General features: G+C 41.9%; 2 protein-coding genes across 6 annotated transcripts; both read left to right on the top strand.

Moving 5' to 3' along the window:
- The first annotated feature begins 134 nt into the window (after nucleotides 1–134).
- On the top strand, nucleotides 135–9,241 carry ddias (DNA damage-induced apoptosis suppressor). Of its 2 annotated transcripts, none has more exons than XM_054771029.1 (5): nucleotides 135–531; nucleotides 665–799; nucleotides 865–967; nucleotides 1,398–1,696; nucleotides 6,343–9,241. In XM_054771029.1, exons 1-5 carry the CDS (start codon nucleotides 410–412, stop codon nucleotides 7,427–7,429), a joined length of 1,746 nt encoding a protein of 581 aa, XP_054627004.1. In that variant the 5' UTR covers nucleotides 135–409; the 3' UTR covers nucleotides 7,430–9,241. The 2 variants fall into 2 exon arrangements, with proteins under 2 accessions (XP_054627004.1, XP_054627003.1); XM_054771028.1 differs by having other exon boundaries at nucleotides 638–799.
- On the top strand, nucleotides 9,030–24,844 carry zgc:123258 (uncharacterized protein LOC641502 homolog). 4 transcript variants are annotated; one of them, XM_054771031.1, is made up of 17 exons: nucleotides 9,030–9,241; nucleotides 13,082–13,192; nucleotides 13,489–13,671; nucleotides 13,818–13,901; nucleotides 14,223–14,356; nucleotides 15,731–15,882; nucleotides 15,961–16,057; nucleotides 16,225–16,326; nucleotides 17,484–17,565; nucleotides 17,703–17,777; nucleotides 17,871–17,927; nucleotides 19,084–19,137; nucleotides 20,763–20,862; nucleotides 20,982–21,059; nucleotides 21,194–21,354; nucleotides 22,574–22,607; nucleotides 24,399–24,844. In XM_054771031.1, the coding sequence occupies exons 1-17, from the start codon at nucleotides 9,185–9,187 to the stop codon at nucleotides 24,422–24,424; spliced, it is 1,587 nt and encodes a 528-aa protein (XP_054627006.1). In that variant the 5' UTR covers nucleotides 9,030–9,184; the 3' UTR covers nucleotides 24,425–24,844. The 4 variants fall into 4 exon arrangements, with proteins under 4 accessions (XP_054627006.1, XP_054627008.1, XP_054627007.1 ...); XM_054771033.1 differs by lacking the exon at nucleotides 19,084–19,137; XM_054771032.1 differs by lacking the exon at nucleotides 22,574–22,607.
- Nucleotides 24,845–25,808: the final 964 nt, after the last annotated feature.

Here is a 25,808-nt window from a genome sequence, read left to right as displayed (position 1 = left end):
TTATATCGAGATTAAAAGAAATGATCATTTGTTATAAAAGTATTTTAATATCCACTCACACAGTAACTTAAAGCCTTCTGTTCATGTGTTACCGATAAACAACAGTAGGGGGCGAACTCGCCACGTACTTTCTTGATGCCTGACAGGTGTTAACACGAAGCGAAGAAGAAAGTCATTAACTTGTATTAGTGCTGAGAGCTCAAAGGGCAGAAATACACCTTTTTGTGGCTAAGCGAGTGTTAAAATTTTTAAAGTTGGTTTCAACTTTAATACAGACATTTCGTGGCAATGGAGAGTCCGGTCGGCATAATGAACACAAACAGCGACATGTTTGGGTTCTTACCGTTAGCATGCTAGTTCATATCATAGCGGCTAGCTTTGGCCAAACAACGAACTGCTGGGAAATAAAATGTCTGTTCGGCGAGCTTTGGTGGACTGTGTTGTGTTGTCTCCCCAAGATGCATGTGTGTTGTATCCGTGCTGCCGAGGCTGCTTCACCAGAATGGATGTTACGACGCAGGACAGGGCAAGGTAAGCATCAAAACAAAGTTATGCTAGTCGTGTCAGTCTTGCTGGTGAAATGAGCTGCTACATTGAATTTACTGTCTTTTTTGTTTAATGTGTGTCCGTACGGCAGATACAAATGTTCCAAGTGTGGTTACAGCTGTTTTAAAGAACAACTAGAGTACAGATATCGCCTCTCCCTGAGGGTGACCAGAGACAGAAGAATATTTGGAGTCACAGTATTTGGCAGCTGCTTGAACCCGTTCTTTGGCGTCCATGCAACTGAGTTTCAAAGGTGAGCACAATGAAGTAAGTTTTCTGAGCTTTCTAGAACTTTACCATTCGTCTGTGGCGTTGTAGGTTGGTGGAGAATGGACCGTCTGAGACGTCAACCAGATCCAAATTGCTGGCGAAGGCGGTAGAGGACTGTTTTATTGGCAGACGTCTCGTCTTTGGAATGAAGGTACAAAAATAATTTTTTGATTTTTAAATGTAATTTAATCTTCAGTATATTTATTGAACAAGAGGCCCACAGTTTACTGACAAGTTAAGTTCTGATGACGTGTTGTAAGCTCAGTTTTAGTGTAAGTGGGAAATTTACACCTAAATGAAGTCATTCGCACTGTACACAGAACACATGACAGTGATAAAAAAAAACGTTATTGCTGTGGGCGACATGACGAAGGACGGTAGGTTGGCGAGGCAGAGTGGGGGCCACGTTGTATTCTTCCGCCACTGCTCACGTAACTAGTTCTTGATGGAGTCTTGTATTTCCAACCAAACCGCTTAGGACCAAACTAAGTTTGCAAGTAATTCGCAAGCTCAAAACGTCATAACACAAAGTTGTAAAACGAGGACCGCCTGTATTTGAGCCTCTTCTCTGTGCTCTGCAGGTGACAGATTGTCAAAGTCGTCCGTGGTTAGAAGATCATGTTCCAGGTGGTTCTGATTGTCAAGACATGGTCCAGTTCACGGCCACTCAGATGATTTTCCCTAAAGCCACAGGCATGGAAGGCTGCTCTGTCATTCGCTATTATCAACAGCTTCTTCAGAGAGCTGCAGAACAACAGCGGGAATCTGCTGATTCCAACCAGTCCTACACATTCCCGACCACACCCTTGATTTCTCAAGATTCATCAGCCAGCAGCTTCAATGTCACGCTTTCTCGACTCCTGCCACACTCTCTGCAAAGGTAATGATTTCCTTTATGCCATGGGCTTGTTATTCATTTGAATAAATATGAGCACCTAACAGCTACCTTCAATGTAACCAAACAATTGCAGGAGACCCTCTCCGTTACTTTTGGATTGATGAATTTGTTATGCACTATTCAGTATACCATTCATCTATTTTCTATGCCGCTTATCCTCATTAGGGTCGCGGGCATGCTTATGTCAGCCAGAGGTCGGGATCATTCTGTTTGAATGGGTTGAACATTGAAGCTTTATTCTTGTCCACTCACAGTCGCTATGATTTGAGTCTGTATATTAATTTGAAAGGGAAAGTTTAACAAACATAATAAAGCAGTATCCAAAGTACAAAAATACATAAAACCAGCGATGAATCCACATTTTTGGAGGAATCCCAAATCTCTCATCCTGATACGCACATACATTGACAGGTTTTCACACTGAGGAGATTGGAACACCAATATAAATTGCATCTTCAAGATTAAACACTCTTAATGCACAACATAATCGTCAAACTAACTTAGTTATTTATATAACTCACACAGCGCAATGAAGAACTTCATGCTGTCACCTTCCTTCTTTCTGCTCTGACAGTGTGCTCTGAGGCATCCAGGCGCATTTGTAATTTTGCGGGATGTTTTTCTTTTTTTATTCACGTACCCCCATGACAATTGGCGTACCCCACTTTGGGAACCAAGGCTCTATATTATGCTTATTACTGCAAAATAAAATCTTTTCTCATTTAGTTAGGACAGAAATGTCAAGAGATTCAAGATTCAAGAGAGTTTTATTGTCATGTGCATGGTAAAACAGCAGTTATACCATGCAATGAAAATCTTATTCTGTTCATTCTCCCAAGAAAAGAAAGAAAACAAATGAAAGAATAAGAACATAAGAAACATAAACACATAAACATATATACCAATAAATTAAGCAACAACAACAGACGAGACATTAATACAAGTAAATAATACAAATAAATAAATAAATAAAGTGCTATGAGTGTGTGCGTGTGTTGCGTGCGGCGTGTGCGAGTGCTTCGTTGAGGAGCCTGATGGCCTGTGGGTAAAAACTGTTTGCCAGCCTTGTGGTCCTGGACTTCAAACTCCTGTAGCGTCTGCCTGACGGTAGGAGTGTGAATAGTGAGTGTTGTGGATGTGTGCTGTCCTTGATGAGGTTGTGTGTTCTTCGTAGGACTCTAGATTTATAAATGTCTTGCAGTGTGGGGAGGGCTGCCCCAACAATGTTCTGTGAGGTCTTGATCACCCGCTGGAGTGCCTTCCTATCACGTGTTGTACAGTTACCGTACCAAACAGTGATGGAGGCGGTAAGGACACTTTCGATAGTGCATCTGTAGAAGCAACTCAGGATTGTGGTGGACATGCCAAATTTCCTCAGTCTTCTCAGGAAGTACAGTCTCCTTTGGGACTTCTTCAGAATTTGTTGGGTGTTGTGAGACCAGGTGAGGTCCTCGCTGATGTGTGTGCCAAGGAACTTGAAGGTTTTCACCCTCTCCACCTCAGTCTCATCAATAAACAGGGGTCTATGCGGCTCCTTTTCCCTTGTTCTTGGGTCGATGATCATCTCTTTAGTCTTATCTGTATTGAGAAGGAGATTGTTATCACGACACCAAGCTATGAGGTCCGCCACCTCTCTTCTGTATGATGTTTCAACACCACCAGTGATCAGTCCGATGACTGTAGTGTCATCTGCAAATTTAATGATGCTGGTGTTGTTCTGGGAGGCCACGCAATCGTAGGTGAAGAGCGTGTAGAGGAGTGGACTCAGCACACACCCCTGTGGGGTCCCAGTGCTCACAATTCTTGAGCTGGATGTGCGGTTGTGGACTCTGACTGACTGGGGCCTGCCTGTGAGAAAGTTAAACACCCAGTTACAGAGGGAGGGAGACAGGCCAAGTGTGAGGAGCTTATCTGTGAGTTTGTGGGGGCTGACTGTATTGAATGCAGAGCTATAGTCTATAAATAGCATTCTGACGTATGTGTCCTGGCCCTGTAGGTGAGAAAGGGCTGTGTGGATGGCAGTGTTGACTGCATCATCCGTGGACCGGTTCTGGCGATATGCAAACTGTAGAGGGTCCACGGTTGCCGCCGGGATGCTCTTTTTGATGTGGGTCATGACTAATCTTTCAAAGCACTTCATAACAATAGGAGTGAGTGCTATAGGGCGATAGTCATTCAAGCAGGTCACGTTGCTCTTCTTGGGTACGGGCACTATGGTGGTGGACTTAAAGCAGGTCGGTACAGATGCTTGTGCAAGCGACAGGTTAAATATGTCAGCAAGCACATCAGCTAGCTCTGATGAGCAAACCCGAAGTGCACGTCCTGAGATGTTGTCTGGCCCTGCTGCTTTTCGTGGGTTTGTTTTGTTTAGAACCCTGCGCACATCAGCTGATGTCACCATGAGAGGTGAGTCCTGTGTGCTCCCCAGGTTCAGCCACCCTCTCTGCTCATCAGGAGTTTGGGTATCAAAGCGGGCATAGAACTCATTCAACTCATCAGGAAGTGTGGTTTGGCTGGACGTGGCTACGCTACTCTGCTGTCGATAGTCTGTGATGTGCTGGAGCCCCGCCCACATGCGCCGAGGGTCTGAGGTGGAATAGTAGCCCTCCAGCTTCTGTCTGTACTGCCTCTTGGCCTCCCGTATGGACCTCCTCAGGTCATATCTGGCCTTTTTGTAGTCATCAGCGGTGCCCATGACAAATGCAGTCGAACGAGCACGTAGCTTAGCCCTTACATCACAGTTCATCCACTGTTTTTGGTTAGGGTATTTTCTGTAATACTTGGTGGTGGTAACAGTCTCTATGCATGTGCTAATGTAGCCAGTAACAGCAGAAGCATATTCATCCAAATCAACAGTACAATCTTCCCTCCCCGCTGCAGTTTTAAACACATCCCAGTTTGTGCAGCCAAAGCAGTCCTGAAGTACTTGATCAGTTTCTTCATTCCATACTTTAACTGCTGTACGTACAGGGGGAGCTTTTTTAAGAAGTTGTCTGTATGTTGGATAAAGGAATATAGAGATGTGGTCAGCCTTTCCAAAGTGGGGTCTTGGAACAGCCTTCAAAGCACCTTTCATGTTGCAGTAGACTTGGTCCAGGATGTTATTTTCCCTTGTGGGAAAGCTCACATGCTGGTAATATTTGGGGAGGACAGTCCTGAGGTTACAGTGGTTGAAATCGCCAGATATAATAAATACAGCGTCTGGGTGTTTGGTCTCGTGTTTATCAATGATGTCATGCAGGAGGCCTAGTGCATTAGCAGTGTTAGCTCGTGGTGGGATGTAAACAGCAGTTAAATACACAGCGCTAAACTCACGAGGCAAATAAAAAGGTCTGCATTTCACCATCAGCAGCTCAATGTCCTGCGAGCAGTGCTTTTCCATCGTCTGTACGTCTGTGCACCACCGTTTGTTTACGTAAACACAGACGCCGCCACCTCTGTGTTTACCAGACGCTAAAGTCCGATCTCCCCGGTAAGCAGCAAATGATTCCAACTGGATCGCCGAGTCCGGTATATCCTCCGTCAGCCAGGTTTCTGTGAAGGTGAGGACACAGCATTCCCTGATCTCACGTTGAGCTGTAATCCTTGCTCGTAGTTCGTCCATCTTGTTTTCAAGAGAGCGGACGTTGGCTAGCAGCAGGCTTGGTAGCGGTGGCCTCGTCGCTCTAGCTTTTAGCCTAGCATGCAGGCCGGCTCGCTTGCCTCGTTTACGCCTCGGATGCTTTGCTCGCCGGGTATTCAGCTCACCAGGTCCGCAGGCTGCTGCGTTCTCCCGGCGCAGAAGAAAGGCAAAGTCTGAGAGGCTAAATGAAGGTTCATGGTGAACCCTGCCGATGTTCAAAAGTGTCTCTCTGTTGTAATGTACTGCGTGAGTGTGTTGAATGTCCAAAATGAACAATAAAATAGCAAAAAATAGAAAAACACGGGAGAGTGTCACAGAGACGTCTGCCACGGAGGGCGCCATCTTTGATCATCAGATTGTACTTGGACAAAACTCTTGTTGCATACCAAAATAACGTGCGGTAAAAATTATATTTCCCTTTTGAAAACACAAACGTGCTACAAAAACATGAGAACATAAAGTCAGGGTGCCTTTGTAAGAAGAATTACTACCGTGTATGACTCCCATTAGCTTGGAGGACTCCATCCATACGTTTCAGCAATGACTCCAATAACTAATTGATAAAATCATCTGGAAATGGATAAGAAAGCAGTCTTGCACCACTCCCAGACTCCATAAAGATTCTTTGGTTTCATCTTCCAAGCCTCCTCCTCCGTCAAACCCCAAACATGCTCAGTAATGTACATGTCTGCTGACTGCACTGGCCAATGCCAGGCGTTTATCATGGTTTTAGCATATGAATTAAACACTCTTAATTGTTGTGGTTGTACTGTTGTAACATGATGCATGCATCATAGTGTTCCTTAGTAGCTAGATCAAGCAGCGCAAGCTACAGCTGCATTAATAAACATTGTTAAATTCCACTCTCGCCCCCATTCTCCATTAGATTGTACATGTTGTGTTTTTTTTACACTTTGCCACTACCCATTTGCATGTGGCAAAGCCAATGCAAGCGCTCATGCAAATATTAACGTCTCATTACAGTCACATTTTCTTCTCCTCCCAGATCACAGCGCCATGACGGCTCCCTCACTCCCACGCCGCCATGGCAACAATCACTGGGACTTGTTACTTCATCTGCCGAGAATGAGGAGGAGGAAAATGAAAACAAGCAAACAGCCTGTCTGATAGGGAAATGCTGCACTGTGAACCATGACACCAGAGAGGAAAAAGGCTCCTTTCTGTCTTCAAAGAGTTCGTCATTTGCTGAATATTCATCAGTCAAAAACATCCTGAACTGTTTGAATCCCTCCCCGTCTCCACAGCTCGACTCTGAGGGCAAAGCCTCTCCACAACCGGACAATTCATTCATGTTGCGATCCTTAGCATGGGATGATTTGCCTCTTTCTGAGAGTCTGGAACAATTTTTGAGTGAGGAGGGCAAATATGTTTATCCGGGTGACACAAAGGCGTCAGGCATCGGGTCAAGGGTGTTAGCGGACATCACCAACAACACAAGTGTACAGTCATCTGGTGGTGACGCTGATGAAGACGCCTACAGTTGTTCACAGGACCTGTTTAGTTTAAGCTCAGCGCTCAACACACAAGAGGAAGCGCAGCCAGGTTTGTACGCTCAAGAGCTGCAAACACATCCGTCTGTGACAATAGTCATTCCAGAAGGTCAGACACCTGCTGGAGACACAGTGACGCCACTTGTTGAATTTAGCCCATCCTCTCAATCCACTCCCATTGTAAAAGTAGACCTATCGTCGTCCTCCATCAGAAACTTCTCAAAAAGACGCTCCAGGAAACACCACTCCACAATCCTGAAAACCCGTGAATGTGACTTGAGTGTTTGGAACATGCCACTGAGCCAATTAGAAGACAGCGAAGTGCTAATCCCCCCCACTCCCGCCGTGACAAATGTCAAGGCAGTCTGCTCTCAGGAAGAAATGCCACCGCATGTACTACACCGTAAAAGAATCCTGTTGGCTCCATCTCTTGCATCATCAAAAAGAGATGGTGTGACCCTCAGTCTTCCAACTAAAAACGATGCAGGAGGCGGCGATAGTAATGAGAAAACTGCTGTTGACTCCCTGGCGGAGGAGGAAGCATGCGATTGGTCCAGAGATCTATTCTCAGATTCTGTCTGAAAGATTCTGACTTGAAATGGAGAGCAGACGCCATTATTTTATTCTTTATCTACTTATTCTAAAGTAGAACACGATGAGGCTGGATTCCTCATATTTGTAACCAATTTCCCTCATAGGTAAAAATGAAAATGAGATGAAACAGCACACATTTCAGACCATTGTGGCATATTTAGCAATTGAGTGTCTGATGCACAGAAATGAAAAGTTGTTGGAAAGGAAAACAAACTTAAGCAGAAGTGGTAGTAAGAGACACTGTGGAAGGCAAATAAACATATATTTCTTCGCCTACAGAGAGGACTACGGATGAAGTGTTTGAATTCAGCAAATTTGAACAATTTTGCACAAACAATAACTGATGATTTCGGTCACACTATAGGAAATGTAAAGACCGTTTCACCTCGGATCCGTTCCAGAGTCCAACTTTGGCCATCATAAGAACTTCATTAACTTCACAGGCAGTGTTTTGAGTTAATGTTTTAACATTTTTAACTGTCATGCAAGTGTAAAAATAAGATGGCAAAAACGTAAGTTTTAACTAGACTGCCAAATGTGCACTTTGTGCATCTCACTTTTTAACGTTCTCTGTCGAATGTAAAATGTGTATATTCCTTTTATGTTCACCTCTGAGGTGGTCCAGCTGAATAAGTCACAAAAAAGGGATTCTTTCTGAACTTAATGGCGATTTTGTGTGTTATGCTGACCGCAGAGGTTTCATTTTATGTTAAATTACGGATTGCAGTACTGTATGTCATTGATGTTTGCCTTGAGCTGTTCTACTCACAGAAAATCAGTTTATGTATAAATCTATATGCACACCTTTTATACAGCGTTCACATGCGATGAGGAAGTGAGACTGCAGTCATGCTCACATGCTGCTTGACAATTTTATTTTGGCCACTGTTAAACATGGAGAGACAATACAAACAGACGTCTGCGCTACGTGCATTGCGTAACTATAGTCGCTCAGTCTTGGTGAATAAGGACGATAGAAACAACTGCATGCTAGCAAAGGCTTTTAATAATAAGAGTCACTAATAAAATAACCGCCAATATATTACATATATGAAGCATGGTTATTGACCATTCATGTTCATACATGTAAAAAATAACTACCACTGCACGTGACGTCACTGAAGGGTAAAGGTTGCTAGAGGAAGAGACGTAGGTATGCGCATGCGCATAACCGATTACGTTTCCGGGACTTACTGCGTATGACATGTCACATTGGACATACAGATCGTAAAAATTTACACGCGGTGAGCCGTACGTCAATGTCGCCGCCATATCGGATGTGTCAAGGCTGGGCTGTAAATTAATAGTAAATTGACTTACTTTAATAAAGCGCCTTTCTAGAAATACATTTAAGTTAATTCGTTAAGTTTTTGGTGACTAACTGTTTCCCAAGTATATTAGTGCGTGTGTGAATGTATACACGAGAGGAAATAAATTTCTTTGTAGAAAGGCGCTTTATGAATTTAGGTACATTTACATTAGCGCAGCCTTGACACATCCAATATGGCGGCGACGTTGACGTAGGCACAGCGCTCGATGCGGCGTCTGTCTATGTCAATGTGGATTGTCTGCGGCAGAGTCATGTGACGTGCGTCGATACCGGAATTGCATCGCTGACAAAATCTGTTTTCATCACCCAACTACTATGACGACGATACGACGCTCGTGAATGTTTTTTTTGGGGGGGGGGTTACACAGTAGCTTGACGTTGTTGTGAGTAGTGAGTACTAGGACGCCGTTGAAATGGAAAGAACTACCATATTAGTCGCTTTGGTATTTATCGCCGTCTTCGCCACCCAGGTAAGTGGATGGATAGAAAGTACTATAATTGGGGCTGTCTACCGACAGGCCTGATTTCACTCATACTATATACGCTGTAATCATATGAGTACATTGTACTAAGCAGCCGTTTTGTTGTAGTTACGTGTACATTGTAAAAGTTAGCACAGTAAAAGGACTGCAAAGTTCACGCTGTTCACGTGTTATCGCCAACGGAATCTCTAATGTTGGGTGTTATCAGTATTAAGTGGCATGAGAAACACGGCATGGTCATGTTTTATTTGTTTCGGACATGCTTTAACAAGCTATAACATCACATGATGTTTGTCAGATATAGTAACTGGACGTTTGTCATTGTCTTGTAATGACCAGGTTGGTTTTCCCAAGAAGAGATCAGACGGACACACTTTTATGTCGTTTAAATCTTTTAGTGAAGAAAATGGCCCAAGTATAGCGCTGGACTCCCGCTCGCATCAGCAGGCAGTCCTTAAAACTAGGAAGTGGCTAAACTAATATCCGTAGTCCTTCCTGATTGGATCAGTATGTAATTATATATATTGGTATTTAACTGACTCCAGTTTGTGTTCGTCAAATGTGCATGGGTGTATGCTAGTGTGCAGCGGGCGTGATAAGGTTGTCAGGCAACCTGTCTGTGTAAAAGTGAAAGTGGAAACAGTGCAATCCTAGAATAATTCCACAGTACTATATTATCTAATTCAAATCGTTCCTAATTGTGGTTTTAAGTTCCATAACATACATCAGACTGCATCATTAGTTAGTCATTTTCGTTGTTGTCTAGCTGTCATCTTTAAGTCCAGTTCCTTGTTGGCTGTGACAACTTGTACTTTGGAATCTCCCTGTTCCCCATTTAACTTTATGTAGACTTTTAAAGTTATCGCTCCAAGAGCCTTGAATTCCCCCCTTCTAGACCCTGTTTGTTTGTGCAGAAAGGAGAAGCTATATTTGTTTCATCTTGTTAATCATATCTCATCTCGTCGTTCATCGTCGTTCATTTAATTGTTCTCTTTAATTGTTCTCCATCGTGAGTTGCTCGGCGACTGCTTTGAAGTTTGCCCGTTAGCGACGGTGAGCTTGGCTTGTTAGCGGCTGGCGGCGGTCGTAAATCGTTTGTTTAAAGCCATACCTCACGCCAGACTGAGTTCAAGCCAACTGTGTAAGCAAGTAATCCTGTTTCTGTGGTCGAGCTCTGTAGTCAGGAAAACTCCACAGGTGATCGCAATGCAGAGCTCGGCCATCAACATCAGCTCTCAACAGGAAGTATATTAGCTGAGATTTGTTTGACTTTGGACAAGTTTTGGTTTTCATCTTGGGACATTTCTGCATTTGCAGTCACTCGGCAGAGCTAAAAAAAATATATTGTGAAATCATCACAATAACAGTCAAAATAATTTAATGTTTGTTACTTGTTTAACATACCAGGAACGTGCCAGGAAAAATAGCCTTTATTTCTTTATGAGCACATCACCCAACGGACGTGCTTTCGTTTTCCCCTAGAGCGCTAAGTATTCTGGGTAATGTAGTACACATTGACATTTACTATCGCAATCGCAATCAACATCTCCGGAAAACCTAGTCGTACTCCGATTATGAATACGTTGAAATTGTAGGTAAAATTGACTTAATAGCAGCGAGTGAAATTGTGTAAATCGAAATCAGTCTGTACAACTCATTTGTCCTGTAGATGTGTACGTGTATTTTTATGGTATATGAAATATCCGGTAGATGTGTATGTGTATTTTTATGGTATATGTATTTCATATCACTGATCTGTATAATATATCTGGATAGCTCATACGTCGCACCCGCCCGTGCAAGCCGCTGAAGCCAAAGAGACGCCATCTTACCACTCACATCTCGACTACATTCGCACAGCGTACGTAGTGTACAAAGCAGATGAAGAGGCTCGCAGAACATCTATATTTTAAATTAAAAAGCAGGGAGATTCTCCCATTCCTTCAAGTAACGCAACCTTCGTCCCTTAAAAACTATTTGATACGTTATTCTGTATCTTTTGGCTATATTAAATGTACTTTTTCCCCTTCCAATTCTCATTGCCTTTGGGACAAAATTCTACTCTGCACCCTGGCTCAGCACTCCCCTATAGCAATGCATAGTTTTACTCCTCCAGAAAGAGATTTTGATTTTAACTGCATATCCCATCCCTTTTTTCCACTAAAATCCATGGCTTTTTTTCTTACTTTGATACAATTCACTATGCTCTTGTCAGTACAAAATATGAATCATCAAAGAGATTGACTTTGGACAAGTTTTAAAATCATTTAACATTTTGCTGATTATTTTTTCTGATTTTTTCTTTTGTTTGTGTTATGAAATAGAAATAACCTCTTTTCTGATATAGAAATATATTTGAACAAAAACCACAGGAATAACATGTGATAACCATAATGTGTAATAACCATAAACACATACACCCACACACACACAGAAAAAAACAAAAACACTGAAACAAAACCATATGCTTTGGGTAAGACAATACGTTGTTTGCAATCTCAAACATACCGGGATGCATGTTCAGTAATATTATTTTCCAGAACATATCATATGAATGAATCCTTTTACGTCAGTCATTCAGCAGCAAAAAAAAAAAAAAAATGTTGTTTATCCAAATGAAGGGTCATGCCGGGTCAATTGTATGCAAACTGGCTTGCTAACTGCACTGTATACAATGCCTGGTAAGCATCATGGAAACACTGAGATTCCCCCATTCCTTCAAGTAACGCAACCTTCGTCCCTTAAAAAAATACATATACTGTATCATGATATAACAAAAAAGTTTGTAAATTTCCTCTTAGCTATTATAGAGCGATATAAACGTATCAATTATGGACATACATTTAATCAGAGGAATTTTACACGATCAAAAATATCTGAGAGATCAACAGTGCAAAACCCTTAAATTATCAATCATAAACCTACATTTCAATCATACTTACACGTGAAATGTTCGTCCACAGCCTTTGAACTGGCGATAGCTGCACATGCAGGCATCTTAAGTCAAAATTTGTGTCCAATCCGAATTAATAAAATAAGTTCACCACGAATGCAAAAGCTTGCCCGAGAAGTGTTTCTTGCGAGTAGCAATATGGCGGCCGTGTGGCTTCACAAGTCATCGCCAATGAGCTATCCAGATATATAATAGAGATCAGTGCCGTCAACTAACGACGTGACTAACCATGTTTTGAAGAACGCATATTTAACCGGTGGTTAGGGGTTAACCAGTGGTTAAAATAACCGAGTTTTGAACAACCGGGCCCAGGTGGTTATCTGCCCATCATTTTCCACGTGCATTTTTTTCTACTAACAAAAAAGATTTAAACTGTATTTAAAATGCAATGCTATGATCGTAAAAAAAAGTGCAAATACACCATAAAACTACTCAATCACAGTAACATGAGTTATATATGTTATTCGTTACTTTACACCTCTGGGGATTTTCCAGTCAAGCAAAACTGAAAAGAACTGCTTCATTCCAAGAGTACATCATCATGCAGTGTTCAGTGTTTGCATACATCATGACGTTGCTTTGTAGCTTTTATTGGCTGCAACTATTTGTTGAACGTTAAAAATGTAACCAAAGATTTGAATGATGTGATTACTTTGAATCCTCAAAAGACTTAAAAGAGCTTCTGCCATTCAAGTTTTGCTTTATTACAGCGTTTTGGCGGCGTGGAATGAATATATGTGCCATTTTGTGGAGATGTTCATGATGAAAACATTTTACAATGAAATACACCACATTATTTATGTGGATTAATGCACCGTGTTCTCGTGGTTTGGATTACCGTAAATGTTTCTCAAATGTTGCCTTTCTCCCAACAGACAAACTGTCAACAGGCGATCCTGCATGTTTTAAATGGAAGTACAGCCCAGGATTTCTGCATTGCTTACAACCACTCGTGGACCCCCCTGCCGCAAACTCTGGATGCTGCTGTGAGCTCCCCACCTTGTACTTTGTCAAATTTGACTTCTGTGTTGTATTATGCAAAAATAATCATCAGGCAAATTTGCTGGTGAAGGTGTTTTGGTTAAAACAACCTCCTGGCCATGACATAAGTACGCCCGACCGTGCCATCTGGATTCAAGATTAAACAATACTACCTTTACAGCCATGAAAACTAGTATTAACAGCGCATGGAGAACCGCACTGCTTTATACTGAGACATGTCAATAGCTACCTCTTGTCTGCGTTGTCACCATTTTGTCATCTCCCATCTTCTCTTGTCCAGGAGGAGTATTCGCTCGTGAATATGACGTCCACCACTCTCTGCAACCAATCAGGGGTCAGGCCGGAGGTGGTCAAAGACAAAGCGATGGTGGTGATGAGGGGAGACTGTCCTTTCAGTCAAAAGGCTCAGGTTGCTCAGTCCCTCGGTGCGAGCGTGTTGCTCATTGCCAGCCTCGAAACACTGGTAGGACGTAATGCTGTCTGTTTATTCGCTCACCGTGCTCGTAATATTGCGAATCACAGTGCGGCCATGTGTCGAAACGGGAAGTTCACACAAGGCCAACCGGTTGTATTAAATGTCAATCTGCTCAAATCTACTCATCTTTTCAGGTCACTCCGTCAGCCGATAACTATTCAGGGGTTCAAATTCCTCTCGCGCTCATGAGGTACGGGGACTTCGTGGAAGCACAGCAGGTCAGACTTCACTTCACTTTGTTTAGTTTTTAGCACCACCCCCGCTGTAAAGACTTTTAATCCCCACATGTCCTCTAAACTAGGGATGCCCAAACTTTTTCCACCAGCTTAGCTTTTGTTTATTAGGTAAAAAAAAACATGTATTAGTGTATATCTAACACTATATCTTATTAATAATGTAATTTTGTCATAAAAATAAACGAGCTGGGGGCCGCACTTCATGGCGCCATTGCATGTTTTTTTTTTTTTTCACTTTCCAGAATGACTCAAACAGAAAGAAGGTTCAATGTTTGTGTTTTGCTAAATGGTCTCATGTTTCAGGTTTTCGGCGAGGAGATGCAGGTGAGGCTTTACGCTCCACGCGTCGGCAGGATTGACCCAAGCCTGGTCATCCTGCTGCTGATTTCGATCATCACTGTAGCCTTGGGCGGCTACTGGAGCAGAGCGTGTGAGAGGTAGACGACAGATACTCAGAGACTGAGTTGCAACAGTGTGATAAAAATAAAGAAAAACAGAGAAAAATAAAGAGAAACAAACCGGCTAAGCTAACTCAGGGGGTATGCGGCGAAAGTGGCTGAACAAACCCAGGCTTTTTGCTTAAGATGCAACTCGACAAAACCCAACATCCACAATCAGACTTAATGGTCCTGTGACGGTGGTTATGAACTTACTTTGTCAAGTCCAGTTTTCGGCTTTGTGCTAAGTGCGCATTCACATGAAAGGGGGGGCGTTTGACATCATATTCTACTTCCGCTGAAAAGTGAAGCGATCCGAGCCAGGGTATTTTACGACAAATGAGTACTGTACGTAATTATTATGGAGCGTTATGAGGAGTTCCCAAAAGATTATGACTGCTAAAAGCAACACTGTCGCCGCCAATACAGCAAGGGAGGACTGCAGGCATGCCAGCATGCAGCACGTGAATGCGCAAGTTAACACTGATTATTATAATAACTATACCCTACTAGTCTTTTCATTTATCAATGCTTAACATTGCACAACTTCGACATATTAACACTTACCCATTTAAAAAATAAATACATTGGAGAAACAACTTTCATTTTTGATTATATAAAACGGATGGATGGAAGTTCATTAAATATTTTTAATCTGCTGTATCTCGTTCTGACCACTAAATGACAGTGTTTTGCGTGTGACGTGTTTTGTAGCGACTTTTTAAATGTTTTTCATTTTTATAATGAAACCAGTGTTTTAATGCAGTTGATCGATGCCTCAGAGTGCTTATTCCTCCAGCAAATGTTGTAATATAAGAAGACTAACAGGCTCAGTACTCGAGCAAGGACTCCGATGACATTTACATCTGCTAACATTATTAATATTTCATATTGCATTTTATTTGTGGTGCTCGAAGTGAGCATATCTAGCGCATTCCCTCGGCTGAAAATGTATCTCACTTATAGATGGATAATATCATTAAAAAATTCCATGTCCCCTCAGGAACCTCGTAGGTTCTAAATAAATGGTGACGCCATCTCCGAATTAGTTAAACAGTGAAACGGTAGCACTTTCATAGTCGGCCATAACCTGGTCCCGGCCATGCTATGAGTTTAGCCTAAGTTACCATGGTGATACTGTATTTTACTGGCACTCTGTTGAAAAAAGTACATGCGATGGAGGCATCACAGTTAAAAAAGAAAAAACACGTATAGAAATGCTCGTGAGCTATACTTTCACAAGATTTGGTGAAGTCACACGTGATTATGGTTTGAACTCCCAAGTTGTACCACATTGTTGGCCTTTTGGGACTTGGGATGCTGGTTTATTGAAAATACAAAAATATTACTGTCATATTTTTCTGTTTGTGGCAGAGATGGTCTAAGTTCAAGTGGGGGGTGTGGAAGTGCCGGATACAAAGCAGACAGTGGAGACCTTTTTCTCGCCTCTCCTCTCAAAGTTGTGATCTTCGTAGCCTTGATGTGTGGAATGATCATCCTCATGTATTACTTCTACAATTATTTAGGTAGGTGAGACATCCTAAAAGGAAACATGTAGTCCAAAGGGTTTCAAATGTTTTATTCTTGTATTTTTACCCCCACAGTTTACATCATCATTGCCATGTTCTGCTTTGCATCTGCTACCGCGCTCTTTCAGTGTTTGAACGCGGTGCTGGAAAAACTGAGATGCCCGTCTGGAAGGTATAAACATCTTTAAGTTCTATTTTGAATGCAAAGAGGTGAAATGTTGTTTATATTTGCTTCTTCCCACCTCTGAACGTAAACCGCGTCTTTCAGTGTTACATTTACGCTCCTGAAAGTGTCTTTGTTTCAACCTTGCAGTCTTTTCCACTTGTTCCCTTTTTCAGCTTCACTATACGAAATACAGACTTGTCAGCGAGGTGTCTCATTTTGGCCGCTGTGTGCATAAGTGTCTCGGTGGTCTGGGCCGTCTACCGGAATGAAGACAGGTACTGTCAAGACACATCGTGGGTTGTTAGAGTTCACAGTATTGCATCATTTATGCTGAGTGCCGAGGAACACTTGCAGGGTCATACAGATCAAAAAAGTAAAAAAAAAAAAAGGTTAATTTGGATGCAGTTGGACACAGTTTTTCAATAGTAAATCATGGAAATCATACATATACATGGGGGTCCGCCCCACCATTTGGGAAGCACTGGTGTACATTAAGGGAATGAAATGCAAAACAAAACTTTGTAGCGTTTGTGTAAGCGGCGTTAATGATTTTTCAATTGAGAAACACAAAAAAATGCTGGCAGGTAATTCTCCACTAAAATTATAAACCCCACCCGTGTTCCAGTTTTGTTTGTCTTGCTTTCTGTGCCACTAAATAAATGAAGTCACTGTTGTTGCACACAGGGCCGCACGGTGGTCTAGTGGTTAGCATGTTGGCCAACACAGTAACAGTCTGGAGATCGGGAAGACCTGGGTTCGAGTTTGCATGTTCTCCCTGTGCGTGCGTGGGTTTTCTCCGGGTACTCCGGTTTCCTCCCACATTCCAGAAACATGCATGTTAGGTTAATTGGTGACTCTAAATTGTCCATAGGTATGAATGTGAGTGTGAATGGTTGTTTGTCTATATGTGCCCTGCAATTGGCTGGCAACCAGTCGAGGATGTACCCCGTGACCCTAATGAGGAGAAGCGGCATAGAATATGGATGGATGGATAATATGGTTTTCAAAAAAGGTCGAAATGATCAATTATCGTCGATAAATTTGAGCACAGTTATCGACCAGCAAATTTTTTAATCGTGACAGGCCTATTTATTTTTAACATTAACCCATTGTTAAGCTAGTACTGAGCAGCCAGGACGGAAATGTGTGAACCACCTTTTGCGTTAGCTACTGCTGTTTCCCAAAAAGTTAAGACCTTTGGTCATCAACACACTTTTCCTTTTTTTGGTCCCCTTGTATTGGTGCATCACAACAAAAACCCAATGAAAATGTAGTCTTTTAGATGCTCACTGAGCTGAAGTTTGATGAGATATACTGAACTCTTTCCATTTTCCATGATGGCGGTTCAGGCACATTGAAATTTCGAGGCTCCACTTTATTGATGAAAAAACAGCACAGTTGAGCCTCTAATGATGTGTTGTCATTTTTGTAGGTGGATCTGGATCTTGCAGGATATCCTGGGCTTTTTTTTCTGCCTCAACTTCATTAAGACCGTCTCACTGTCCAACTTCAAGGTACCGCCTCATGACCGCTGTGGTCATCACTCCTGCCATTCTTTATAACCTCCACTAAGGACTTGAAATTGCATACTATTTCAACATTAGTCTTTCCTGTTCCTGAATTGTCTCACACCCCTCCACCCCGCTCGCAGATTTGTGTGATTCTCCTGAGCCTCCTGCTCCTATACGACGTCTTCTTTGTTTTCATCACTCCATTCTTTACCAAGGTATCACATTTTTCTCTGAATATCTCCAAAGGTTTTGGACAACTATTCAAAAAGTCCTGTCATCGTTTCCATCCTGCCTCATTTTCCCCACAGAGTGGTGTTAGCGTTATGGTGCAGGTGGCTTTGGGTCCGAATGCGTCAAACGAGAAGGTAAGCCGCCTTTTTTTTTTTTTTTTTTCTTCTAAGATGATGATTTCTTTTTTTTGGCCAACTCGGTGAAAATCAGTCCGTTTTCTATCACCTATCTGGGATTCTGAAGAAAATGAATGAAAAGGAAATTATTACTTTTTTTACTCTATTTCAGCAAATAGTGGCGTTCGCTATAATAGATTCCGTGTTCTAATGCACGTTTTGTCTTGAGAATAAAATAGCTCTTGGTGCGACTGAATGGCTGTAACTACCTCTACGTACTATGAGTGATACCGCCACGTGTCACGGTAGACATCATTACCCCAACACACACCGCCTCTAGAGAAAGTGCAACTGTCTGCAGCTCAGAACGATCCAAAAACAGTTAGGGATTGTAAAGTGATCTAAGTGGTGTTCATAAACATGATAAGAAAGCAAGCAATGAAGAGCCGACTGAGGCCATAATATATGAAATGCACTCTTGATCCAAATCTTAAGACCAGTTGAAAAATTGCAAGAATTTGGATTTTGCACAGTTGGATGTTAAGAAGGTCCTAAGTTAGGAAGAACTTCAAAAACAAGGCCTTAGAACCTTCTTAAGATCCAACAGTGGAAAATGCACATTCTGGCAATTTTTCAACTGATCTTGAAGAAGGAGTATACAGTCGTCCCTCGTTTATAGCAGTTCATTGTTTTTTTTTAGTTTCTTTGAACATTCAGGAGGGCCGCACAGTGGCCTAGTGGTTAGCATGTTAGCCACACAGTCAGGAGATCGGGTTCGAATTTCCATTGGGTATCTCTGTGTGGAGTTTGCATGTCCTCCCCGTGCGTGCGTGGTTTTTCTCCGGGTACTCCGGTTTCCTCCCACATTCCAAAAACATGCATGTTAGGTTAATTGGAGACTGTAGTCTATATGTGCCCTGTGATTGGCTGGCGACCAGTTCGGTGTGTACCCCACCTCTCGCCCGAAGTCAGATAGGCTCCAGCATACCCGTGAACCTGATTAGGATAAACGGCGTAGCAGATGGATGGATGAACATTTAGGAAGGGCAGTGTGTAGGTATTCTACTTGCTTAACATCTCCAACTTAATCGTGGTGGACTTCCCTGCCTGCTTGATTAACATCTTGGCTTGTCTGTCCTGCCTGCTCTACCTGGTTTGGTGGGCTCTGTCGCAGACACAAGGTAACATGGTGGCGATTCCAGCTGAGCCCCAGGCTCCCACTGAGAAAGTAAGACTTGCTTTGTTTTCCCTGTCCATTCATGCTACTCGACTACGGCTGTGTGAGAAGCGCTTGGGGTTGCCAAGCATCCTCACGGTGGCGGCTTCTTTTGCTGCTGCGGGAAGAAAATCGCTAGACTTGTGACATCAATACAACTCACATTGGCAGAAGAACACTACCCATGATTGTCGAGTTGTTGGTGGTGCTATTACAGTGGAACCCTTTCTTAAGTCAACTCCCCTCGGACTGGCCTACTGGTGTCGATATAAGCGGTTGTCGACGAAACTGAACTGGCAATTGAAAATAGCCACATAGCTTGCACATTTACTCGTGACTTTGGCCAGAGATACAGCCGTCACTCGTTTACCGCGGTTAATTGGTTCCAGACCCCACCGCGTTTAGTGAATTTTCGCAAAGTAGGATTCAATATTAATAAAAGGAATATTTTCGTACTGCAGTTAAAGCATAGAAAACCTGTTTATGATGTTCAAAATGTTGTTTTTTTAAATCATTATTAGAGCCCCGTAGACATGAAATAACACCCCTATAGTCACCTTTACACTTGTATTCCCTAATATAGTAGACATTAAAAGCGATAAGACATAACCACTCACATGTTAACAGTGGGAAAGGACGTCAGTCTATCATCCATCCTCACTGTGACGTTTGTCACTTGAGCAGCACTCCTATCTTTGTTTACACCACATTGCGCAACTCTAATGCGCAGGCTATGGGACCTCTGCATAGCATAGCATAACATAGCAAGCTACCGAGCTAACTAGTTAGCCTCCAGTTTATTTATTCTAAAGGAAAGAAAGGGTTTGAAACTAAGTGGGGAAGACGGACAAAGTAAGAAGCCAAAAATGTACCACTTTAACACCCAATAGGGGAACTTTTTTGTCTGACTCTATGCTGTGCGAGTTAAGGTAATCTCAATGTAACATTACAGTACCGGCCAGTGACTAATGTACAGTCCTACGTGTGACTTGTCTTTCAATATTTCGGGCTAACAATAGGCCATAGTCAACCACAAAGCGGCTATCATTAATTCATTTTTGAAATACTGTATATACAATAGAGTGAGGGAGCGATGTTCGAACCGCCAAGTGGCGAGGGACGACTGTATAAGGAGAATGGGCGATAAGAAAGGATGTACATATTTTTTCATTTGGATTCTTCCGTTTTCATATGCTATTTTATACTCTTATGTAACAGCTTCAGCAATAATTTAGTTATAAGTTTTGACACGAATGAGGAAAAGCTTTCATACATGCACAAATCTTTCTTCTGGTGGTTAAGATTCTAAAAAATATATAAATGGGTGCATTTTGTAAGTTGCTGTAGTAGAATCCAGATTAATACGACCATCCTTTTATTTTGAAGCTTACATTTCCCCCAACAGGAAGTCATACAAAGCAGGCACTTTTTTAGTGATTACACAGAGGACAGGGACTTCATGAGTTAGTTGACTTAGACGGGTTCCACTGTATTGAAAATGAGTTGGAGAAATTGTTAAACTGAGGAAGCCTTTGGGGATTGGCACTAAAAAGTCACTCATGAATGCATTCACAGTGTAAATGCAGCTGCTGTACTTGATCTATAATTGCTAAATACCGAATGTGGTCTATTTTTAGATTCCTATCGTGATGCGTGTCCCAAGGTTCTCTGCGTGGGCTCTGAACCTGTGTCAGGTGCAGTTCTCCATTCTGGGTTACGGAGATATAATTGTGCCAGGTTAGCTCGCCCACTTTCATGTCTGCTCATAATTGCACCATGTTACACACACCATGTTGTTATCTTCTGAAAAATGCAGTGAATACTCAAGCTTTTTGCTACTTTTATTGGTCCTGCAGGTCTCCTGGTGGCTTATTGCAGCAAATTTGATGTGTGGATGAACAGCAAGAAGATCTACTTCTTCAGCTCCTGCCTCGGTACCTCAAAGTCATTCATTGTACATTCACGTTCTAAGCTGTGATGTAACGTGATCCTGTACTGCAGCTCACCGCAGGGCGGTGACCTAATCTTCCCTCTCCTCATTTTATCTGCACGCCCATTTTGTTTGTAGCTTATCTGCTGGGAATGATAGCAACGTTCGTTGCGATGGTGCTGTCGGACACAGGCCAGCCTGCTCTGCTCTACCTGGTGCCTTTCACCGTCATAACGTCAGCAGCGGTGGCTGGCTGCAGGGGCGAAATGAGGCAGTTCTGGACTGGAACTTTCTATGAGGTGAACAGAAGTAATGCTAAAAACTATGCATGGTGTTTTCCCTGTCCCTTCGGCAGTTACAGTTTGTTAACAGCTGATAACACCGATCTCCATTACTCAGCATACAAAATATTTGGTTGTCCAAAAATGAAACTAGGGAAGGGAGAGCTGATGAAAGATTAAAGGTTCATTCACAGGTCATATAATCAAAGCAATATCCAGCATTTCCTCAACTAGTGGCCTCCGCTTTAACGGATGCCGTGTGCTGCTTAATTGCCGGGTGCATTCGAAACAAATAAGCACCATAAACCCCTTTCCCGAAAATGGGACATCATACTTGTAGATGCTATGAACTCTGTTTCCAACCAAAAAGAACAGCATCTACTGGGGAGCATAAGCTAAATTAAAGTTACTGTCTGGCACTCAAATGTTGGAAACGAGTTCCCTGCGGAGGATTAAAAGTGATCTTGGTGTGTACATTTTTATGTTCCACCCAGTGTGGCTGTGTGCACAGCCTGCCCACATCAACTATATAAAAGTGATAGAAAAATGTATATTGTTGTTCAATAATATTAATCCCGAATAGACGTCTGGCCCCCTGCGGTTCAGTAAATAAACACCCTGGGCCTCTTTGAGGAAATACAGTACCGTTTGTCTATCTCCGTTATGAGCAGGCTAGAGATGTACACCCACATTTAATGACTTTGTCCTTGTCCCATGCCTAATAAATGTGTTATCTAATGTAGTAATAATGTAATAAAGCAATACATACTTTTGTAAAAAGTTGCTCATACTGGTTGCTCAACTTCACACGATAAAATGATTAGATGTATTAATCCACCCCCTCCACAAGTGCAATGGATCTCCATTGTATTGACTTTCTGCAGAGCAAGCTTTTCCTGGTCTGAAGTTGCTGTTTTAACACAAAAATAGCATCTAAATTTGCATTTGCGACAAGACTACTTGCGTAATTTCAGGTTTGTGCAGCGACTTCCTTGTTGTGCAAGTCAAGCAGCCTTGGAGGGAAACTCGTTGCACAAGACCACGTGCGGCCCTTGGAAAGTGCATGGACTGATCATATAACACTGAACATTACCCTTAGTACTAATAGAACAAAGCCTTTTACATTTGGATACGTGTGTGAAAATGCTTGTGTGTGTGTGTGTGTGTGTGTGTGTGTGTGTGTGTACAAGGCTGAGAGAGGAGCTAAAAATAACGACCATGACTTTGTCTTCATCAGGTTTTGGACTCCTCAAGGGAACCTTTGTTGTCAGGTGTGCACGCTGCTACCCTTTGACGGTGTTTTTTTTTTATTTTATTCATTTTACTCACAGCTTCTTTTAACCATCTTTCCTTTTTTTTTTTTTTTTTTTTGACAAAGCTTGTTTTTTCCATGTAACATTCAAGCGCAAATGGGGGGAGTAGGGTTTTGTGGACACATTTCGCAAGTGTTTGGTGTTCACTCACCACTAGAGGTCCCTAGTAAAAATAAAGAAATAAATAAAAAAAACGACTGTGGTGCCACAAAACAATTCGCATTCTGTTTATTTCCTTTCCCCTTTCATCCCCTTCAACCTTCATGCTATGTTGTCATCTGCATGATTATGCACGCAGTTAATCCGGGAAGGTTTGTGGCATGGATTGAGGAGTTTGCCTCATTATCACTGTAGTAATTATGTATTGTTATTGTTATTATTAGGGCTGTCAATTGATTAAAATATGTAATCGCGTTTGTCTGTAGTTAACTCATTTCATCGCAGTTAATCGCCGATAGAAGTTTTGATCTATAATAAGTAGGGATGTAAAACGATCCATTACCCATCTTAGATACACGGGGTAAGATGGGATTCAAAAACTATATATTTTAAAAGCAGAACGATTCGATACAGTGTACAACCAATACTGTTCGATTCGATTTGTTGATGTAGACATTAAGCTTACATTACAAAATAAAGAAGCCAATTGTATAAACGTGGCATTCCTACGGTATTTTAAGCGTGTAGAGGAGCACATATCCCCGAGCATGCTGTAAGGCAGGGGTCCCCAACCACCGGGCCGTGGGAAACGGCCAGGCGTGATGATAAAAAAAACACACACACAAAAATTTAAAATAAAATTATTTGTAAATACAGTAACTACATCATTTTTGTAGAGGGATAATTGGTTCTGGAAATATGGGCCATTATTTTATTGTAAAAATAATATACAGTTAGAAATCCTACAGTTTTTGCATGTTGAATGGGAGCTGCAACTCGTCCCACTTGGACGGTTCTGCAACGCAACGTTTTAACTTTGCAATGCATCATCTCCCACGCTGCACAGATGGACTACTATACTGTATTTTTCTCGTTTTTCTTTCGCCTCATATTTGGTCCCAAATGGTGACATTATGTGGGAATGCATAAAGGAAACATTTGATGACCTTATTGAGTGCCGATGTGCATATTGGTGCGGCGCACCTCTCTGAAAAACAAACCCCAGGTTCGTACTGGTGGATGGTGTGTCTGTATTCATTTAGTGCTTTTAATTTGATGTTGTTCCCGTCACTGTCAGGTTTTACATAATAAATAACATAAATTAGATTGCTATATAATGTACATATGTTTTACTGGTGTGTTGCAAATCTTTCCCGGTGACTAGCTAGCGCGCTGCTAATGCTAGTTACATCCATTCTCGTCTTCAGCCATGGTCACATTGACACAAGCCCCCAAATAGTTGTCCTCGGCTATGCCTGTCCGTAACTACCAGCTCCTAACCCAAATTTTAGCTAGCAGTTCAAAGCAACCAATCAGATGAGAGATGGTTTGCATCTAAAAAAAAAAAAAAAAACTCGCCCATCAAAAATAATAAAGTGCCGTTAAAGGCCACTGCCCGCGTTCACTTTGACAGCCCTAATTTTTATGTACAGTAATTGTTTGTTTTCCTGCAATTGGCTGGCGACCAGTCCAGGGTCTACCCCGCCTCTCCCCCGAAGTCAGCTCCAGCATACCCCCGCGACCCTAATTAGAATAAGCGGCATAGAAAACAGATGGTTAGATGGGTGGATAATTGTTTTCTCTTTACAGATGCAAGAACTGCAAGAACTGACTGAAGCAGAACAATGGTGACTGACAGCAATGCTTTTTTTTTTTTTTTTTTTTACATTTTACAATAAAACTTTACAACCAAGGGATGATTATCGATCAATATATATGTGGTGATTTTTGACAGTTATGCAGAGCAGAGTGTAGGTGGAAAATGTTTTTTTTTTTTTGTAGCGCTGGAAAGGCTTTTAAGTGCCTGGCTTTAGTTCAGAAAACAGACATGTCACTCCCTGCCGTGGCGGTGACTGAATACTTCAGAGAAAGCACTTTACTACATTTAGATTGACACCTGTTCATGTCATGGGCTGAGGGCGTTTTGATGAAAATACTTACAGCTATATAATGATACCATTTTGATAACTTTGGAAACCTGTTTGCTGTTTTTACAATGCTTTGTTTGTTGCCTTATTAAAGTAATGTTGATATAATGTGTTTTCATCCCTCTCACATTTTCATAGACACTCTACATGGGACGACCTCTGATTTGTTCGACTTCAGGGGAAAAAAACCCATTTCCCATTAGGCATAATTGCAATAGAAATTATGATGAATGCAGACCTGCAACATGTATGAATTTTTTTGTACACTGCGAGCGGTTTGACTGTTGCATACGCTTGTGCACTTTGCTGTTCAACGTGCATTTTGCCAGCTTTTGATTCCAGTGTTCTGACATGCGACTCAAAAAAAAAAAATCGAGCGGCGGCGATGCGGATCTTATAAAGCTGTAGTTCCGCTTGTAGTATATTCCCAGTGTGTATACCACTCGTTCAGGGGGCATACAGACCACCTCCGCGAACACCTTCCATTTTGGATCTACATTTGCAATAAAAATGAAGGATAAATTCATTCGATGAGAGTTGCTATTGCTGACAGTTGACGTCACTTTACGCGCACAACCCTAGCAAAGAGCTTTAAAAGCAGGGGTGTTCAAAGTGCGGCCCAGCCGCCGTTGGTGGCTGTCTCATTTTCATATAGAGTACATATTTTTTGTAATGTACAATGGGAGAAATAGAGCTAAATGCATAATAGTACAAAACGCTGAAATTTTTATACTAATAAAGATTTGTCACTTTTTTTAGCCTTCTTACAAAATATATTTTTTAAATATCCCAGCGCCTCATTTCAGAGGGGCCAGTGACTACTAATAGTTAATCTTTCCTTCAGAAAGTTATGCAGCTAGCTAACAAGTGAATAATGTACTGTATGTAACAGTGCAATCAGTATTTTACAAACTTTGTGACTGATTAAAATATTAAGCTATTTTTAATTGTGGAGATATGTGTGAATAATGCCTGTGAATATTCTTCATTCATCCAGGCCATTGTGTCAGCCACGACCAGCTGGGACACACACAAGTCAGACTAGATAAGACAGCGTTAGTCTATTTATCCC

Source organism: Dunckerocampus dactyliophorus, chromosome 3 (genome assembly GCF_027744805.1).
Source record: "Dunckerocampus dactyliophorus isolate RoL2022-P2 chromosome 3, RoL_Ddac_1.1, whole genome shotgun sequence".
NCBI classification, from domain to species: Eukaryota; Metazoa; Chordata; class Actinopteri; order Syngnathiformes; family Syngnathidae; genus Dunckerocampus; species Dunckerocampus dactyliophorus.
The sequence above is the reverse complement of the archived record's forward strand: the minus strand, read 5'-3'. Positions and strand labels throughout refer to the sequence as shown.